This window comes from Vanessa cardui, chromosome 6 (assembly GCF_905220365.1).
Source record: "Vanessa cardui chromosome 6, ilVanCard2.1, whole genome shotgun sequence".
In the NCBI taxonomy this organism is placed as follows: Eukaryota; Metazoa; Arthropoda; class Insecta; order Lepidoptera; family Nymphalidae; genus Vanessa; species Vanessa cardui.
In genome coordinates this window covers 9566990-9586401 of record NC_061128.1, presented here as the reverse complement: position 1 = coordinate 9586401, position 19412 = coordinate 9566990, and the positions used below count along the sequence as shown (strand labels likewise).

General features: G+C 32.0%; 1 protein-coding gene across 1 annotated transcript; it reads right to left on the bottom strand.

Moving 5' to 3' along the window:
- Positions 1 to 16428: 16428 nt before the first annotated feature.
- LOC124530418 (shematrin-like protein 1) lies at positions 16429 to 17132 on the bottom strand. Its single transcript, XM_047104585.1, has 2 exons — positions 17037 to 17132; positions 16429 to 16698 (listed from the first exon to the last, which is right to left on the bottom strand). The coding sequence occupies exons 1-2, from the start codon at positions 17049 to 17051 to the stop codon at positions 16444 to 16446; spliced, it is 270 nt and encodes an 89-aa protein (XP_046960541.1). The 5' UTR covers positions 17052 to 17132; the 3' UTR covers positions 16429 to 16443.
- Positions 17133 to 19412: the final 2280 nt, after the last annotated feature.

Below are 19412 nucleotides of genomic sequence, written 5' to 3'. Positions count from 1 at the left end.
GAATGATGCTTGCACACATTCATACAAAGACAATTATTGATATAAAAATTCACAATACCAGCATTTTGCCTGAAACATACACATGGTTTTTGAAGATCCTTCACCAGTTTACACGAACTGAATTTTAAACACAAATAATACACGTAAAATACTCGTCCCGGATTGAAATTTATATGCGATAACGACTGTAATCTTATACAAATAGTTAACTATCATATACAATTCACTAATTCAATTATATTCTTGAAAAAATATATAAACTAACTAATATGATTGTGAAATAAATAAGGGACATAGCTATCATAAAAAATAAACATAAATCAAGTAATCTTAACCTAAGACACAATTAATTTTATATTAAACTGTACAAATTATATGCGCATAAATTAAATTAATTATAATAAAATTAATATTTACGACCAAAAGAGATAGATTTTACTAAACATATATATATATATTAAAAATGTCGTTATGTAAATTATAAATAAAATATAAATATATATAATTTAAGTATTGATGTAAAACATATTGTTATTATGATTTTAGACGAAGGCTGGATATTTTAAATAACTTAACAAATAAATGGAAGGTCTTAATAATTATTATGTGAATACGATATGACATTGCATTCTCTGAACGAATAAACTTATAAAAAAATATATATTGGGTGGTCATTTATATAGTGTTATGTAAAAACATTTTATTGATTATTTTACGTAATAGAGGTCATTAAAGTAAACTGAGCTGAGATGGCCCTGTGGTTAGAACGCGTGCATCTTAACAGATGATTGCGGGTTCAAACCCAGACAAGCACCGCTATATATATGTGCTTAATTTGTGTTCATAATTCATCTCGTGCTCAGTGGTGAAGGAAAACGTCGTTAAGAAACCTGCATGTGTCTGTTTTTCTCGAAATTCTGTCACATGTGCATTCCACCGACCCGCATTTGAGCAGCGTGGTGGAATATGTTCCAAACCCTCTACTTAATGGAAGAGGAGGCCTTATCTCAGCAGTGGGAAATTTCTACTACTAATACTATAAAGTAAATAACTCTTTTTTAATTTATTATGATCGATGATCGGAAGATCAGAATTCAATAGCAGGGAATGGGATACATTTGTGATCCTCGTATAAGACTTGAGTTCAGTTGTAGGTTACGATTGCGGTTAAACTAATTGACGTAATTGTTTTAATCATATAATTTTTTTGCAATATTTATAATACATGCACAAGCATGTTGGTCTCACCTATAAAGGTAAGACCATCATATTAAGTTTATATAGTTTTAGAAGAAAAGTACAATTGAGAGTGCGTCTGCTTTATACAGGTTATACGTTACCTACTTCTTATTCATAATTACACACTACTAACATAGATAGTAAATGGTAACCACAGAACATAGATAATGGTACTATTAAAGTGCACTACCAATCTTGAGAACTAAAATAATATGATCCTTTAGCGATCCTTTTTTAGTTACTTGAATAACTCAGGGTGAGTTAAACTGGAACAGAACAATACTCTGTATTGTTATTTCGAGGCGGTATATAATAGCGGTGACGGGGTTGGTGATACCTCCCAGTTGGACAATCCCTACCGACGAGTAAAACGCGTATGATACCCTCTCATACACAAAGCATAATTCCAATTCTAATAAAACGTCCATTTGAAGAAAATTCTGGCCTTAGAGGGAGTTTTGCTGGCTATCTAAAATGATAGTGATAGTGCTGTAGAAAACTAAACCATGTTGTAAGGTTATGACGTTCTATTTTGGTAGAGCGATAGCTGTGAAGTATTTCCATGGTTACCTTCTAATTCTGAATTGCTCACAATGATTGTCAATTGTTTTTCAGGGAGTCTTGAAAAATTGTATGAACGCTAGTATATAGGGTCTTAGTTGTTTTTTTTTACATTACCCCAAATAATAAAAAAGCCTGAATTAGATATTCAGTTCAAAGACTATCCTGAGAATAATAGTTAGAATTTTTTTATTTCTGTCGTTTCGAGGATAATTTTAACCATCTCATATATTATATGAACAAATAATTTTGTAACCATTTTCTGACAAATTTTAAGACCATTACGAAACCATTTGACTCACTACATAAAAACGCAAATACGTGATACAAACCGTAATATGCAAAGCGCAATTTGACTTCTTAAAAATTACCAAGTATTTATAGCAGAAAAACCATGCAAATAATTTGTTTAATATTAAACTAACGAGTGTAAAAAACCAGAACGACAATTCATTGATGAGGTAATTACCCGAAATGGCTTTTCGTTTACAAATAAACGTAATACTTATTATTATGGCTTTACATTTAAATATTACGGCGGTATTCTTAGAAAAAACTACTACTACATTCGCAGATCCGTCACATTCAATCTTGTCTTATTGATAATAATTCGTAATACTTTTACTTCGTATGCGGTCGTATCCATTTCAGTTTTCATATTTCGTCTCAATCGTTTAAGTACACTTTTTTTTAATATATAAGAGTATTAAGAATAGTGTTGTGACGAATACGAATTAAAGATATCTCTATTTCGTCACGACAATTCCAAAATACCAATCGTACTAAGTCCATCGTACGCTTTATACGATTTATCGTACGGACAATTTGCGAAGAGCTTTAAGTAAATATCACGTTCTTATACATAATTAAACACAGGATGCTTTGTGATTATTACATTAAAGTATGTAAAACATCCTCTAATTACTCATTATTATAAATCATTATATATCAATTACATAGCATTTAACATTTAAAGATATTATATATAGTTCCGTGATAAATTAAGATATCAATGAGAATGTTAATATTATTTATTTCTCGACTGTGACTTGTTATTTCTATGCTAGGAAACAATAATAAGAAGGTATTTCTAATGTTATGAACCATTAAATGACCATTTTATTTAATCGCTTAATATCTTCACGGTATTTACTAGATCTAGAGCTGAGATGGCCCAGTGGTTAGAACGCGTGCATCTTAACCGATGATTGCGGGTCAAACCCAGGCAAGCACCACTATGTATATGTGCTTAATTTGTGTTGTGAAGATGAAGGAAAACATCGTGAGGAAACCTGCATTTTTCTAATTTCATCGAAATTCTGCCACGTGTGCATTCCACCAACCCGCATTGAAACAGCGTGGAATATGTTCCGAACGCTCTCCTTAATGTAACAGGAGGCCTTATTCTAACATTTACAGGCTGTTACTTTATTCTTTTCTGCTAGACCATAAAAATTAGACTTGACGAAGTCTACTTTTTTCGAAAATCTAAAATATTTTCTTTCCAATTATTTCAATTTTATATATTTATGTACATGTAAATGTAATCGTACAAAAAGACGTATAGTACGACACAACTTAGATGTAGCATCGGCAAAATTCGTAAAACTGCCGATACTGCCGATTTATACAACCAATAGCGCCATTCGACGCTATTCGTCGCTATAGATTCGCGCATCAGAGAAAACAAGTGCATGTAAGTCGACGTGTCAAATTGACAAATACATTAGATCATATGATATTACAAGTTATTACATTTGAGTAAAGATTATATTCACATAAGAAATAAATATTGATAATTGGAGATAGCCTACTTCATTCGGATATGATCGGTTTTGCAAATTTTGCCGATGCTACATCTAAGTTGGGTCGTGCTTTTTAAATGACTGATTTCGATTTTATTATAATAATATTGATTTATCGTGCGGGCCAGATCATACTAAATTAATTTTAATATTCGTTGTGATTTTATTTTAAATACTAAAAAAAGAGACCTTCGATGTTGATCTTCAAAAATAATAAATTTACTGTTTATTTCTTTTGTAAATAGCAGTCATCAATGTAGATAGGTAATAATCTTAGACGTAGTTTCGCATAATAAAATAATATAAAAATATGATTATCTTTAAACTTTAAAACACCTTCATGGCCATATCAAATGGTCTTTATTACGATCAAATAATTGAAATGTCTTTAAAAATTTAACATTACGCAAGGGTAATCGTTAACAAAATATCATTAATAGTTAAAACTAAATAAATTTGTATTAAAATCTGGTTTGACTAGTCAAGGTGAATAACTATGAGATGATCGTTTAAGTACTTAAGGACATATAGATCGATTTATGTTTAAATAAACATATTAATATATTATTATTTTTAAATGGCATTAAGAAGGTTTTATTTGATTTTCAGCCAGCTTCTCCGCTATAAAACCATACGCAATACATTTTATTACAAACTCCTTTGTTTTTTCGGTAGAATCTACATTTCCAACCGGTGAAAAATTTCATTGTATTCTTCCCTAGAATTATCCACGCAAACAAATTATGTATTAGTTCTATTTCTAATATGAACACTTACTTAAACTAATGGTATGTTACAAAGTAACTGTGAGCATTGAGCCTAACGCCGCACGTGTTTGATCTCTTGTAAATGATCTACAAACGCACTTATGCCATAAACGAATGGAAACATTTCAAGAATTTACGCGTGTGCACTATTAGTACTTCTATACTTGCTTATCGCAATCAGTTCACATGCAAATTGAATAACAGATGTCTTTTTTAAGTCCCAAACTACGCTATACAAGTCTTTGACTAATATCATCCTTCCCCCATTATCTAGATGGATTCCAAAAATTTATGAAATTTTCTTTGGCATTCGGTCAGTTGTTATTTGTTTAGAAAATAGTTCCACATCAAAGAACTCTAGTGCTACAATGTGTAATAATTACTTATCTCTAGTAGGTACATTGGACACCAAAGCTTGAATATTCAATAGTTATCTCTGCATATATATACATCAATTGGATTGAAGCCATATTTACTAATTGGTATTCCTGGCAATGCTAGATGCGTAATTTGTCTAAATAATTACATAACACTGGTACACACAGCATTATGTGGTTGTAAGTTATGAAGTTTTTGACTTACTTGGTGAATATGCAATTGGTTCTTTCGTCAGGATCTTGTATTTGAATTCATGTTTTGTACCTAATATGCAATATTATATGTGTGTTAGAGTTATTTTTTGTTACACATTGTATAACTATAATTTATTGTAATAATTTAGTTAATAATGTCGATTGACTATTTTTAGAATATTGTAATGTAATGTTTTAATTCTTCATGATTAATACTGGCCGATTGTCTGATACTGACCTGTAAGAAAGAGAATGTCAAGAAATCGAATGCGGCGGCAATGTTTGGTGATATTTATATTATTAATTTGGAAATAATGAGAATGAGAGGCTAAATTTAGATATAAAATACGGGATGTATTGTAAAACACGAATTAGTGGATAAAATGAATGTAAAATAGTGCTAATAAATGAATCTAGAAGAATATCGTTGTTTAAACTCGTGACCATCCTAAAATGTGATTGTTCATGGTCTTGAATCGTGTAATATATAAAAGTTACTGTTCATTACTGTTTTCTTTTCCTAGTTCCATGTCGTATCAGGGTCTGTTACTATATTCTGCTCGAATAACCTAGAGCTGATGGTATTCTTGTTTTTATACATTCCAACTTCCGTAATTCCCTTAAGGTTAGATTACTTACTTATTCTTAGGTGGGTACATGAAATAATTACTATATAAAGTCTATATTTGGCTATCCAAATTTTTTAAGTTAACTCGTGAAGGCGTGTGGTCTAGACCGACTACCGACCCGACCTAATAAGCATTGTTATTATTATTAGCTCTTATATCGTCTCTGTCTACTGCCGTACTCTTCTCTCTTTTCAACCGACTTCAAAAAGGAGGAGGTTATCAATTCGTCTGGTTTTTTTTATGTGTGAGCTTGATATACCTATGTATAGATAACATTATACTATGATGCTGTTATTTTATTTCCTTTAATAATAAATGATTAGTTTCAGTTCCTCACACCGGACGTCCCGTGAGGGTCATATTTTTTATTATTAATAACTAACAAGCAAATATGTAAATTTTGTTCAATATGTATTATAAATTACGCAAAGTATAACTTGAACTGACCTGTACCTCAACCTGATAACTGCTAAATGCCAATCGATATAATATGAAATCACTTATGTTGTGATGAAATGTATTATTTTGTTTCCTTTTTAGATTTTTTTATTCAATCAATTTTAATGAATAAACAAAACTAATAAAACACTGTATATGGAAAGGTTACATTGAGACGGAAAGGGCACTAATAAAAATTTACGTAATTTTTTGTTTTTATTTAAATAATTAGTTAGTTACTCTTATTATAGGGTTAAGACACGTATTTATATTTAAAGATTTTAATCGTGGGATTATTTAAGTAACGTTTTATTTTTAACATGATCGATGTCAGTACGTATGTTTATACAAATACATAGATGGCTGATTTGTCATTCCTTATAATGTTAACGGATAGGTACATGGGCCACTTAATGTTAAGTAGGACATTGGCCAAATTATCAGCGCATTTAGAAATTTATATTACACCAATCCGCTACCTGTTAATAATTGTATACATATAATAATACATAGTGATAAAAATCATCTGTTTTGTTTTAAAGTAACGTTTTTGCCAATTTTTGTTAAGCTCTCATTTATTTTGGCAAAATCGCTGTATGTAATTTGATTAACTACTCATTTACATAGAGAGCGTTTGTGTTGATTACGTTAATTATACATTTCTATTTTCTGCCATTTATTTTCATATATTTGTCTAACTTTTGTATACTTTATTGCTACATTTTAAAGCAACCTAATATCACTTCCAGAACTTTTTATGGGCCTCAAAAAAAATTTCCGGCTTTCCAGAGTACAGTAGGTTCGACTGCCACCTATATCTATTATAAAATTAGATCTTGAATTATGGTTTTCATTGCCATTCGCAGTTCATTTTCAGATATCAGAGTATTTTTTAAGTAGGGCAACCTAGTCCCCGATTGTATACATACATATGTATTATAAATTAACATGATTCTAGTTCCTCCATGACCTTACGACACTTGAAAATGACATTGCTATTTCATTGACATATATGTACAAATTTGATTGTATGTACAAGGCACCTTTATTTGTATATATTGGTGAAGCATTTAAGTTGGTACCATTAACATGAGTTCAAGACCACTGTGGTCAGCTAAATAAACACGATGGATTATTTGATTTGCTTGCGACTTTACCCGCTGATGTTTAGCTATTAAATATTATTTTCTATGTATATACATAGATATATATGTGCGTCCATATCGCGGATAAAGTCACCCAATTAGTTGTTTTATTTTGTTTTCAAGTCTTTCGTAGTTACTTGATATTATATTTAAAGAAACATTATTTTCAATTAGTCACATACATTTTAACTATTTTTTTTTTTCAATCGAATTGGGGTAAATGTTATCTGAAATATAATTATGTCAGTACATTTTTTTTAATATATAATTGGTGGAGTGTATAATAGATGGGTTTCAAATGGAATACTTAATGCTGAGAAGGTCCAACAGTCCATGCTACCGGAACTCCTTCTGCGCCTGGTCGGGGAACTCTTTCCCCACCCAGGCGAGCATGTCCCTCCACAGATGGCCCCCAGCTCCGTGACTGAAGACGCAGTGGCTTCACCACTGATCACGGAGCGGGAGTTGGAGATGGCCCTCGGTCGCTTGAGGGCCAAAAAGACGACTCCGGGTCCGGACGGGGTTCCTGGGCGTGTTCTGTGCGACCCCCTGGAATACCTAAGTGCTAGGCTTCGGGAGCTGTTCGAAGAGTATCTGTGCAGTGGGCAATTTCCGAAGTCTTGGAAAGAAGGGAAGTCCTGTTGCCGAAGGAAGGTCGGCCGTTGGTTTCACCTTCGGCATACATGCTAATCGTGCTGCTGAACGAGACGGGAAAACTTTTCGAGGAGATCGACCTCGCGGAGGCTCAGTACGGGTTCAGGGCAGGCCGGTCGACGCCCTGAAGACTCGGACGACGGAAGCGGTGGCCCAGGAGCAAGTCGTCTTGGCGGTTTCGCTCGACATGGCTAACGCCTTCAACAGTCTCCCCTTTGAGACTATACGGGAGGCACTTCGATACCATGAGGTGCCGTCTTATCCCAGGAGGCTGCTGGAGGCGTACCTTCAGGACAGGGAGATCTTCTGGGAGGCTCATCCGGCATCGAGCGGGCTGCGGCGTTCCACAAGGGTCGGTTCTCGGCCCAATTCCGTGGAATGTCAGTTTCGACTGGCTCCTGCGAGCTCCCGTCCTTCCCGGGATGGGGGTGTTGTGCTACGCCGATGACACCCTCGTCACGGCAATTGGGCGGGACTTCCGTCAGGCGGCTCGCCTCGCCGAAGTCGTAACGGCTCTCACAGTGGACCGCATGGGAATGCTGGGCTTGAGGGTCTCCGTATCCAAAACGGAGGCCCTCAATTCCGGAGGTTCCGTGAGGTCGATGGTGCTTTATGGTGCCCCAAACAGGATAGACGCCCTTACCACTAAAAATCGGGCCCTGCTGCGAAAGCATGAAATATTAACCAATTCCTGTCATCGCCAATGCCCCAATCTCGACAACTTCTTTGTTTCTGTAGTTTCACAGTCAGGGTCAGTAACCCTAAGTTAGTCTGTGAAACTGGAACAAAACAATACTGATACTGTTGCTTTGCAGGAGGACATGTGATGCTGAAATAATGGGCACTAAGCCCTAGTACTAAGTAAAAGCAAACAATTTATAAAAATATATAATTTTAGGAGTATGGAATATGGATTAGTAAAAAATATTTCTAAATATATTAATCAACCAATAGCCATGATTGATATAAATAAAGAGGCTAGACAAATAAATATGCCACAGACTTTCCTCTTTGAGGGTTGAGAGTTATTCCACCACGTTGCTCCATTGCGGGTTGAAGTAAATTCCAGTGGAATTAGATACCATGCTTCCTCATGATGTTATCCTTTATCATCGAGTACGATATTAATTATAAACACAAAAAACAATTAAAAAATAATGTGGCGCGCGCTTAGGCTTTGAACCCACAATCATCAGATGCGGCACGCGGTCAGACTACTGGTCCAAAAGTTTTTATAGCGGTCTGAGGCAAAGACATTTGACGAAAATTAAATATATTTTCGAACCTTACATACATAATTATTTAAGTCATTTTCATTAGGTACAGTCGGGTTAAGAAAATGTTCGTCATCTTAAGATCTATTTTCGTGTGCTCAGTATTAGCGATAATCTGCTCAACCGATCGAGAATGACATACTCGGTCGATGATGATTTGATTTTTAGATTCAAAAGGTATTAAGAGTTTAAGACTTGATAAAGGAATGAATGAAAATGAAAGAATTGAAGATGATTTTATTACACTGACTGTACATTGTTTTTTACAGTAATTCTAAGAAATGATCGTTTATCCGCATTTCGGCTGATTCGTTATAACCGAAAAATTATGAATCCTTGAAGTAAACCTCTTAGCAATAAAACGTCACTAATTATTCTCATATTAGTGGGATACGTTGCGAAATAGGTCGAATAACAGTGAGTAAATAAATGGAAGGTGAATATTCTTAAGATATGCGATATTACTTATAATTTTTATATAACTTTTGAGGCTGCTTATAATAAACCTAGTTCTATTAACACCATGTTTGGGCTTGATAATAAGATATATTTTTATATAAATATACAGTGGTGATCGACGCCTGTCAGTTTCTAAATATATTAATGAGTAGATGCTCACTTTGCTCATCATTATCTTTTATCAACCACTAATAACTCATCTAGTTAAAGTATGATTAATATAAGAGTCCCAATGTTACTATATTTTATAGTCAGTCTCATACGATAAATAGAATACTTCGTTGGTATGATTACAAAGGTATACAGAATTATAAGCTTTATTGCATGGATATAATAACATAACCCGTTGTGGTCTGATACAAATTAACAATCAATAACAATGTTAGTTGTTAAAGATTGTACGGGACTGAAAAAGAAAAATCAATGGGGAAAATTATTTACATTATAAACAGTTATATATTACATTCACTAGTAACTGTAGTACTAATGTGTTTATATGAATACCTAAGATCTTCTATCGAGCGAGAATCTGGTCTAAGCCAACTTTAGTAGGAGAAATTATTGCGGGCCAAAGTTTACTTGGCCATGCTTACACTCTTGCGCTTCCAAAAGCATCTCAACTCTTTGAAATCCTGTTCTATTAGAAGAGTTAGGGAACGCGCACTAGTACAATAATTTCTTTAATTTAGTAATCATCACTATCTAAAACAATATCAGTGTATGATATATTTATTGATTTTTATAAAAGACAATAGTTTAAATGTCTCAATATAGGAATATAGAAACGTATTGTATTACTCGACATATCGAATGATTGCAAAATCGACATCTTTATATAGATGTCATCACTGGAGCTTATGATCACAAACATTCAACAAGGCGTGAATAAATTTGTAGCGAGTACGTTGGTGAGGTCGCAGAGCTGACCTTTCCGGAAGCAAGGCCGTGTCTCGAATTATTAACTTGGATATTCCGGAAAATTTCATAGTAAAGATGATGCGTATCAAACAATCGACAAAAAAACCTGTCCGGTGTCAGAATATTCTTTGTTCAAGTAAGTTTGTACGAGCGCTTTTAGATCGACGTTTTTCAGAATCATACATTTATTAACATAAGAATTAATAACATTAAATGTTTAAATATATACAAATATGAACTAAAACTAGTTACTGTATAAATCTTGACCGGGTTGGAATGGTGGCAAGAATGCTAGCAGCATTTCCCTGTTGAATTGCAATTCCGATCCTCTAGGCAAAAAACGAACCAGCCCTCCTTTTCAGAATTTTTCAGAATTGTGTTACATGTAAAGCAATCACAGTTCGAAATGTAGTTTTTGTCGACATACAAGAAACTCAGTATTTACTATTTTACACGATTTATGATATGTATCTTCCTTGAATGTCAACAAATACTAAAGACAAGTTTATGTTTTGTAATATTATGTTTAATTACCATTGTAGCTGTGGTATATTCATTTTACTATTACAACGGGATCTGAAATGACTCAAATATGACTTAGGATACATGGACTCGAATTTGATGAAACGTCAAAACGACCTACTACCTACCTACCTACGTCATGGTGGCTACATTTATACTTTAAGGAAAACTGGGAATAAAAGTATGCTACCTGAAATACACTGCACCTCAACGATTGATGAAAGTCAAGAAAGTCTCATTAATCATAAGCTTGAAAGTGACACCGGTAACCCAGATGGTATGGGCATGTTATGCGGAGGTATGAGGACCATGTCGTGATGAAGATCTTGAGCATGGACGTGGATAGATAAGTATAGTAAGGGGATGACCTAAGAAACCATGGATGATTTATGTGAAAGACGATATAGCTGGAAAGAATGTTACTTGTGAAGTGACGTCAGACAGAAAAGTATGGAAGAACTGCAAAGACCCCACATAAAAGTGTCTTAAGAGCAGGAAGATGCTGATGATTAAGTTCGTATAATCCGTTCTGATCTGTCTACACCCTACAAGAAAGCTACCTTTAAATTTCTAGTTAGGTAGACGTTATAATACTTTACGCTCTTGCTCCATAGTGAACTGATTACTAGTGATTGTACCGAAGACACGTCACCAACAATATAATTAAAACGTAACGTCATATTAGATGTTGATATTTGCAAGATAAAATTAAATTCATATTAATAGTACAGATTCAATTCTAAATTTTATGCGAGATAACTATCGATATATCTTAATATTTTCTTTTTTTATAGTCCATAAATATATAAACACAGGCGAATGTCTAAATTAAACATGTGCTTTATAAAAACCATAGCTAATCAAGTTGTTATTTGTATATAAAAAAGCTAAATGGATATACGAGTTTTATATTAAGAAACGGATTTATTAATCCAATTATTATGACCTAAAATACAATTAACTGACCTTCGTAAAATTTATTACAATTCTAAGCTTATTTTATGTAAATTAAATCAAAATAAAATCGGTCTTCATCATTCCAAATCTAACACAATAGTATTCTAAAATAGACACCGTTACGATGTATTTGTTTATTTATTGTTGTAGAACAAAATAGATTTGATTTCAATGATTTCAGGTTAGGTTTACAGAATTTAAAATTAAAATATATATAATAGTATTTCATTTATATAATAAGAAATAATTTTTACATTAAATGATTATTTTTTATATACAATCAAGAATATTACAATTTAAACAATAAAGTGAATATAATATTAAGTTAAAGAGAGAGCAATTAAAAATAAAAGACAACAAAAATTGTCTACAATTTTTCCGTTTTTTATTTTACGCTACTGCATATTACACTGAATAGAATTTGTAATAATATTTCAATCAGAATGTGTAAAGTTGTGCCGATTTAATATTTTAATTTTCTTATATGTTTATAGTGTTGGTGGCCAGTATTCGAGTTCCAATATTACTTTTATAAGTGTATTTATAGTTTGAAGTTAGCGGTTCATCCGCATTTTTGACCATATATTCTCAGTAAAAAAAATTACAGACGAAATGATAACCTTCTCCTTTTTGAAGTCGGTTAAAAAGAGTGGCTACTAAGGTTCTTGTAAGTAAAATCTATAGGTTTGTCGAATCGGTGGTACTAGCTTCACATTTAATTGAAAAGTGTTGATTAAAATCGCATAACCAATTCTCTCATAGAATACTGGAAGATACAACATGCCTTAGATGCACATAACTGGCAACATTGAAACAGATGAACCTTATATCAAATGGCTGCGAAATTTCCATTTTCCAATTTACTAACAAAACTATATTAAATTATAACTTATTGATAACCGGTAACCATAAACCTAGCGCGTATAATAGAATGTGGCGCTTCCATTAACTCCTACACATTCTTTTACTACCCACGTAATACCTTCTCGATATAAACGCTGTTTACCTTTTAAACACAGTGATGACAGAATAGACTAGTATTCTACATAAATAACGTGAAGCAACGATACAAAAAGGGGTAATTATATAAATTACATAATAATAAATGATTATTACCTTTTGATATATAATGTATTGTTTACGCTTACCCCATAATAAATACTATATTATATGTAACTTGCGATTAGTTTCAATTGGTCTACATATTCTTAGCCAGGTATGTGCGTCATCATTGAATATTTTATATATCGACTCGTGAAATACATTGTTGTTACATACCTTTGTAATTTAATTCTGCTTTTAATAGATGTATAACGTTAAGCTCTATTTAAGCTTATGACATAATATAAAGATATTCATATCTTTATTTAGAGTAATTTTAAAGTCCAATAAAAAAAATACCTTAATTATATCGACTGGCTTAATTGTTAAGAAAAAAAATTTCTGCTTTTATAATTTAACATGCACGAAAAATAAGAATGTATTACGCAAGTTCTACGGCTAGTTATTTAACTTTATAATAATGTATATCCTTATAATCAACGACATTGTAAAAAAACTTAAGAAACCACATTATGGTTCTATAAAAATACCTATAATTCTTTAGTTTGTTTAAACGGTAGATGGTACACCTTGACGTAAAGAAATCTGTAATGGCGTTTTATTAAAGCAGTAATTAATGGTTAGTTAAAAGGCCAAAGCTATATAAAATGATAAACTAATTTTGTTAAAATGACAGCAGATTTCCGGGAGGCTTTTGATATTTTGATATGATTTGTGGTATAGTTCCAACTTCCAATAATTTTGCTACAGTTTATTTTTTAAATTAATGGCGTTTAAGAACTATAAAATATGGTTTGTATCACAAACAGGAAACTAAAAATTATTTTTTTAGTATAATAAATATTAACAAATATAAATAAATACATGTTAAATACTCTATGAAACTCTCGTGTGTAATATCTGTTAAATACTCTATAAACCTAGCTAAATAATAAAACCGATACAGTTTGTTTCAATAGGTTCACTATCTAAATAACCGAAACAATGGTTATTATATCTAGTAAGTAGTAGTTAGTAGGGCTCTGTGCAGACCTATTTGAGTAGATACCACTAGTCATATTTTCGTCGTCGTACGTCGTCTTCCGGTTTGCAGAGTGAGTGAACCAATGTAACTATAGGCTTAAGCAACAACATTATCGGTCCCAAGATTGGTAAGGCATTGGTGACATAAGAAAAGGCCACTTCCAAACAAGGTATGTGCCAGACTGTATACCGATTATGTGTGGCAAATATTTTTTTTGAAACAATCAATGTTTTAAACAAAATTGCTCAGAATTTTTCTGTAGGATCAGTACAATTGGATTTAAGTCCCTTTTAAAAAATAATTGCAATTTCATACAACTGTTATAACGCATATATGTTTTCAAAAGTAACTCATACATTTGTTTTTAATTATATATTACATAATTTGTTTAATAATAATTGGTAACAACTATGTATTGATATCTATTAAAACATGATTAGTTAATATTTAATACATAAACACTCGGGTGGAGTGTTGTATGTATTATATAGTAAACTTAAGAATTAGACGTAGGCAAAAACACTCCTTTATGACACATTCCAACCTCACTGAAAATTTCATCTGGAATCTACGACTTCTAATGTAGACCCATGTTTATATCGTATTCGAATACCATGAATAGGAAATTAAAAAAAAAGCCTTGAACTTGAATTATGATGCTGCCTAGGTGTTCTAAATTTGAAAGATTGGATACACCAAAGGAAAAACAAGGACATCTGGGTATCGCACTAAAGTATAAATAAATTTAAAAAAAAAACTGGCAATCATGCAAAAAGAATTTTTTCGTTGAAATGCAATTCTTCCTTGGCCGAAAATGAACTAACCTATCATCAGTACAGGCAATAAGGCGTTATATGGCAGATATTTATGTTCTTAGTTTATTACTAGTATGAAATCCCCTGTACTCAAACGTCTCATTACTGTAAGACCTTCGTAATAATGTGGAAATAGCCGTTTTCGGTCTCGGTGACAATTCTCAACGAAAACTTGCACCCACTATTCGATCACTCATAATCCAATAAAACATTAAATCGTTACGACCGGACAGAGTTCAAGCACAGGGCTAACATCTCTTCGAGCTTTCCATGGCTAGGTGTTGCTAACAATGATTACTTTCAAAGTTTCGGCTATTTCTGAGAATTTATTGACAGAATAACTCTAAATGATAATCTATGGAAAAACTGAATAATGTAGTGCCTGTTCAAACCGTTCAGGGCGTTATTTTGAAATTATCGTGATTTTTCCACTTTAATTATATCTGAATTTCTGTATATATGACCTTATTTGGCGGAAATTGGACAAAACTCTTTAATGCATATCATATATAATGAATGGGAATCACAGAATGGCAATCTGTAAACAATTAAAAATAATTTCAGACTCATTTCTCTTATTATTTATTTTTGCGTTCATTCCAACCCCTACTTACAATCAATGGTTTTTAAAAAAAATTCAATGAAATTTTATGATGACCAAATTATATTATAAAACTCAATAGTCTTTTAGATAATGTTAGTCATTTATTCTTCTTAACATTACTTAATTAGATATTGTATTAAAATAATAAAATAATTGACTGTATAAAAATGATTTATTTTTGAGATATATATTTTATTAATTTTTTAATTGTCTGTTTTCACTGTATTCATTTATCAGCAAGAACTTTGTAAATATTTAAATGTATATTGTTTGAGTAAATGTTTATGAAATTGTTTCATATAATTTTTTATGTCAAAAAATCGAGAGGTAAGTGATAAAGAAAATTAAACCTTGCATTTTATTCACAACTTATGAAATAATTAATTTATTCAGAATCAAGCTCATTCGACAAAATACGTAATATCAAAGAGGTAATATATTTTTTCTTTACTCTAGAAATCATTATTTATATAATAGTTGAACTACATTACACATAATATATAATTAATATAAAATAAGGCAAGTAGTTGAAAGCTCTATTCGTAGATTTTTTTATACAAAGAAAACAAAATATATAAAATCACTGTAAAAATAGTTGTAAATCAATTCGATCCCTTCCATCCTATATTTTAATTCTTTTAATTCTCGATTATTTTTATTCTTTGATTAATGACATATATTGTATTTAAAATGCACACCAGAATTACTAACATATAATATCGAGAGAACAGTTGAATGAAAATTATAATATGACACAATTGAAAATTGCTGCTAAATAACACAATTAATATTCTGTTAAGCGAATGAGAAAATATTTAAAAACCCTGTCAACGTATTTGACAGGATTATATCCGTAATATTAAAATTAAACTATAAATTGCATTCTTAATAAATATACTCGTAATCTATACTAAACTCAAATAATACAATACTTAGTTTATCCTTTAAATGTCTTTGGAAATCTTAAATCAGCCTCTTAATACAATCTTCGTTGATATTTACCACCAGTAACCGTGGCCGTAATATCCACCATAGGGCCAGCCTCCATACCACCCATAGCTCGGATATCCCCACCCGTAGCCATAGTGTGGATAATACCCGTAACCACCCCAACCGCCGTAACCTCCGTAGTGTCCACCCCAGTGTGAGGCTGCGGTCTGTAGATCTTCCTTCTCAGACGAGACGAGATCTTTTTCCTGCGCAGGCGCAGATAATACCACTGCTATCAGGCATACGAAAGTGAATAGGGCAATCTAAAAAGAAAATTAACAAACATCAAAAATAAAATAAAGGATCACGATTGTATAATCTCTAGGAATATGATGATTTAAAAGTTTTCGACAACTACATATATATTTATTTACTATAGCTACTTTTTAAATAAACAGAAATCAAAGTAAAAAAACGACAAAAAATACATACAATTTTTTAAAAAACTATTTGTACAAATTTAGGAGCAGTATTCAATCAAAATTATCGATAATAATAAGAAAAATAATGTAAGTGAAACAAAAATATTTTTAATATAAAATAAATGAACAACATTACATAACAGCCATATGAGTATATTTAGGATAAAATTAGGACTTACGGTTCTGGAAGCCATCTTGGTTCAGGTCCTGTGTCGCACTGTCCGCAGTTCTGAAGACGATCGTTTTATATGAACGTTGCGTCCTAGACGTGTACGGTCGACTGAGCTTCCTTCCATGGTGCCATTGACCTCCATGGTGTTTGGATTAGCACGCAATGCCGAAACGAAGAGACTACCAGGGAATGTATGTGCTGATATTATGGGTAATGATTTCTCACATTCCTTTTTCAATTTATTACAAACTGATTCCCAGATGATTTATATCATACTTATATCGTACACTATCGTACGTTCTTAAATTTTAAATTTCGAAGCATAATTTTGGAAATACATTATACTTACCTAAGTAATTTTATTTGTGGAACGAAGTAACTCATTTCACTGCTGGATCTCATTGATTGTAACAAAGAGCTCGTAAGTGTCGACTTTTATTATTATATATAAGTTTTGTTTTGTTTTTGACAAATTGAAAAATCAAGTTCAGTTACTTCAATGTCTTGTTTTATACCAAGTACCAAAATGGACACCTGATTAATTAATCACGTAAGATTAAGTTACATTTTTTGTAAAGATATAAATAAAATTATATATATTTTGTCAAATTTATCTGTGCTAAATCGCTGTTAAAAATACTTGCAAGTTAATGTCGCAGATGGAACAAATCGCATAATTTTATTACTTATTGTTTTTATTTTTACAGGACGATCCTTCATTGAGAAAGTTTTGAGCAGACAATATTCTAATCTTATTTCGCATACAAAATAAGGAGACTTTAGTTAACTTACATACATGTAGTTCTGAGTTAGTATTCTGTGTACCTGTAGAGAGACTGTCAATTACGTCAACGCTTCGAAAAGCCATAAATTATAATGTCCCCAAACCACGCTCATTAAACTAAACAACTTTAACATTGTCATTAATACGTATTGAACACTATTTTAAATGAAATAAGAGTAACTGCAAAATATAATCGTGCTATTGGCCGAGAATATAGACGATATAATTCTTCAGAGCAATAATAACACAGTTTACATGTGCTTAAATAAATCATTGTGGTAACCTGCATATCGCATATAATTCTATTGAGTGTGTGTGGTACCTGGATCATTGATCACTTTCAATAGTAGATAGGCTCTTTTCTTCAGGCAGACATCCTTTGGCAATTAATTTTAGTTTTTTACTTATATTAAATTGTTGTATCAACTGTATTGTCTTTGATATCAAGTACAATGTAGTGTATTAACAAAAAACATACATTGTAACGTCATTTCGTGTTGTTGTAATCAGGGGCGGTCCGTAATTAGATAAGTAGGGTCGTTTAACACAATGGGTGCTGTTTCCTCGAGAATGGCAATTGTTCACATACCATAGACGAAAGCGATTATATTAAAAAAAAAAAAAAAAACAAATATCGAGTCTTTTTTAAATATTTTTATTTATATTGATAATGTGTCGATCGATACATTATCAATATAAATAAAAATACCGTAACCTGTTAGGTTCAATTTCCGTTCTTTTTTTATTATATTATTTTTAAATATAAAATTAATTTTTAATTCCGATATGTTGACTACTTGTATATGGCTTATCAACAAAAAATATAAATAAGGGATTTTTGTATATACACGTACCGTCCATACAGGCGATCAATACAACCACGCAGGCCGACTGCCATAAAAGTTCGTCATTTTTTTATTACAATTTTAAAGAACATACTAAGATGAACGAAAAGGTGTTAAAGAAATTATATGATATAAATATAACTAAAAAAAAATTGAGTACTGCTATTAGTTCCATATATTATTAAAACTCTTAGATAACAAACTGCCTAGATATGTTTCCCATCTCGCTTCGCTTATAACTATATCCAGGGGTAGAGAACGAACGCAGTCGGCGGCTCCATCCTTCCTCGCGCGTTTCTCTTCATTACATCTGTCATTGAGATGGCTTTTGTTAATTTTATTCACTAATCACTACACGGTGTATTACATGCGACATTGACTATACGATTTTCGATTATTCGATTTTTTTTATTCTTCGATTTCTAGATTCGTCTAAGCTGTAAAGGTTTTTTACACTGTGAGAGGTATAAATAATCTATTCGAAAACCTTTATCTTTTAATTTTTTTTATTTCTACTTGGTAGACGGCAAATGTTGATACTTGGTCACTACTTCCCAAAGAATTTGGTACTGCAAAAAAAATATTAAATATTCCTTACATCGCCTACGTGCAACCGACCTTGGGAACTAAAATTTTATGTCCCTTGTCTATAGTTATGCGGGTTAAGTCGTCCTTCAAAACGCAACGAAATAATACCAAGTAACGTTTATGTACCATTAGGTCCGCCTGTGGACATGACGATTAATTGAATTTA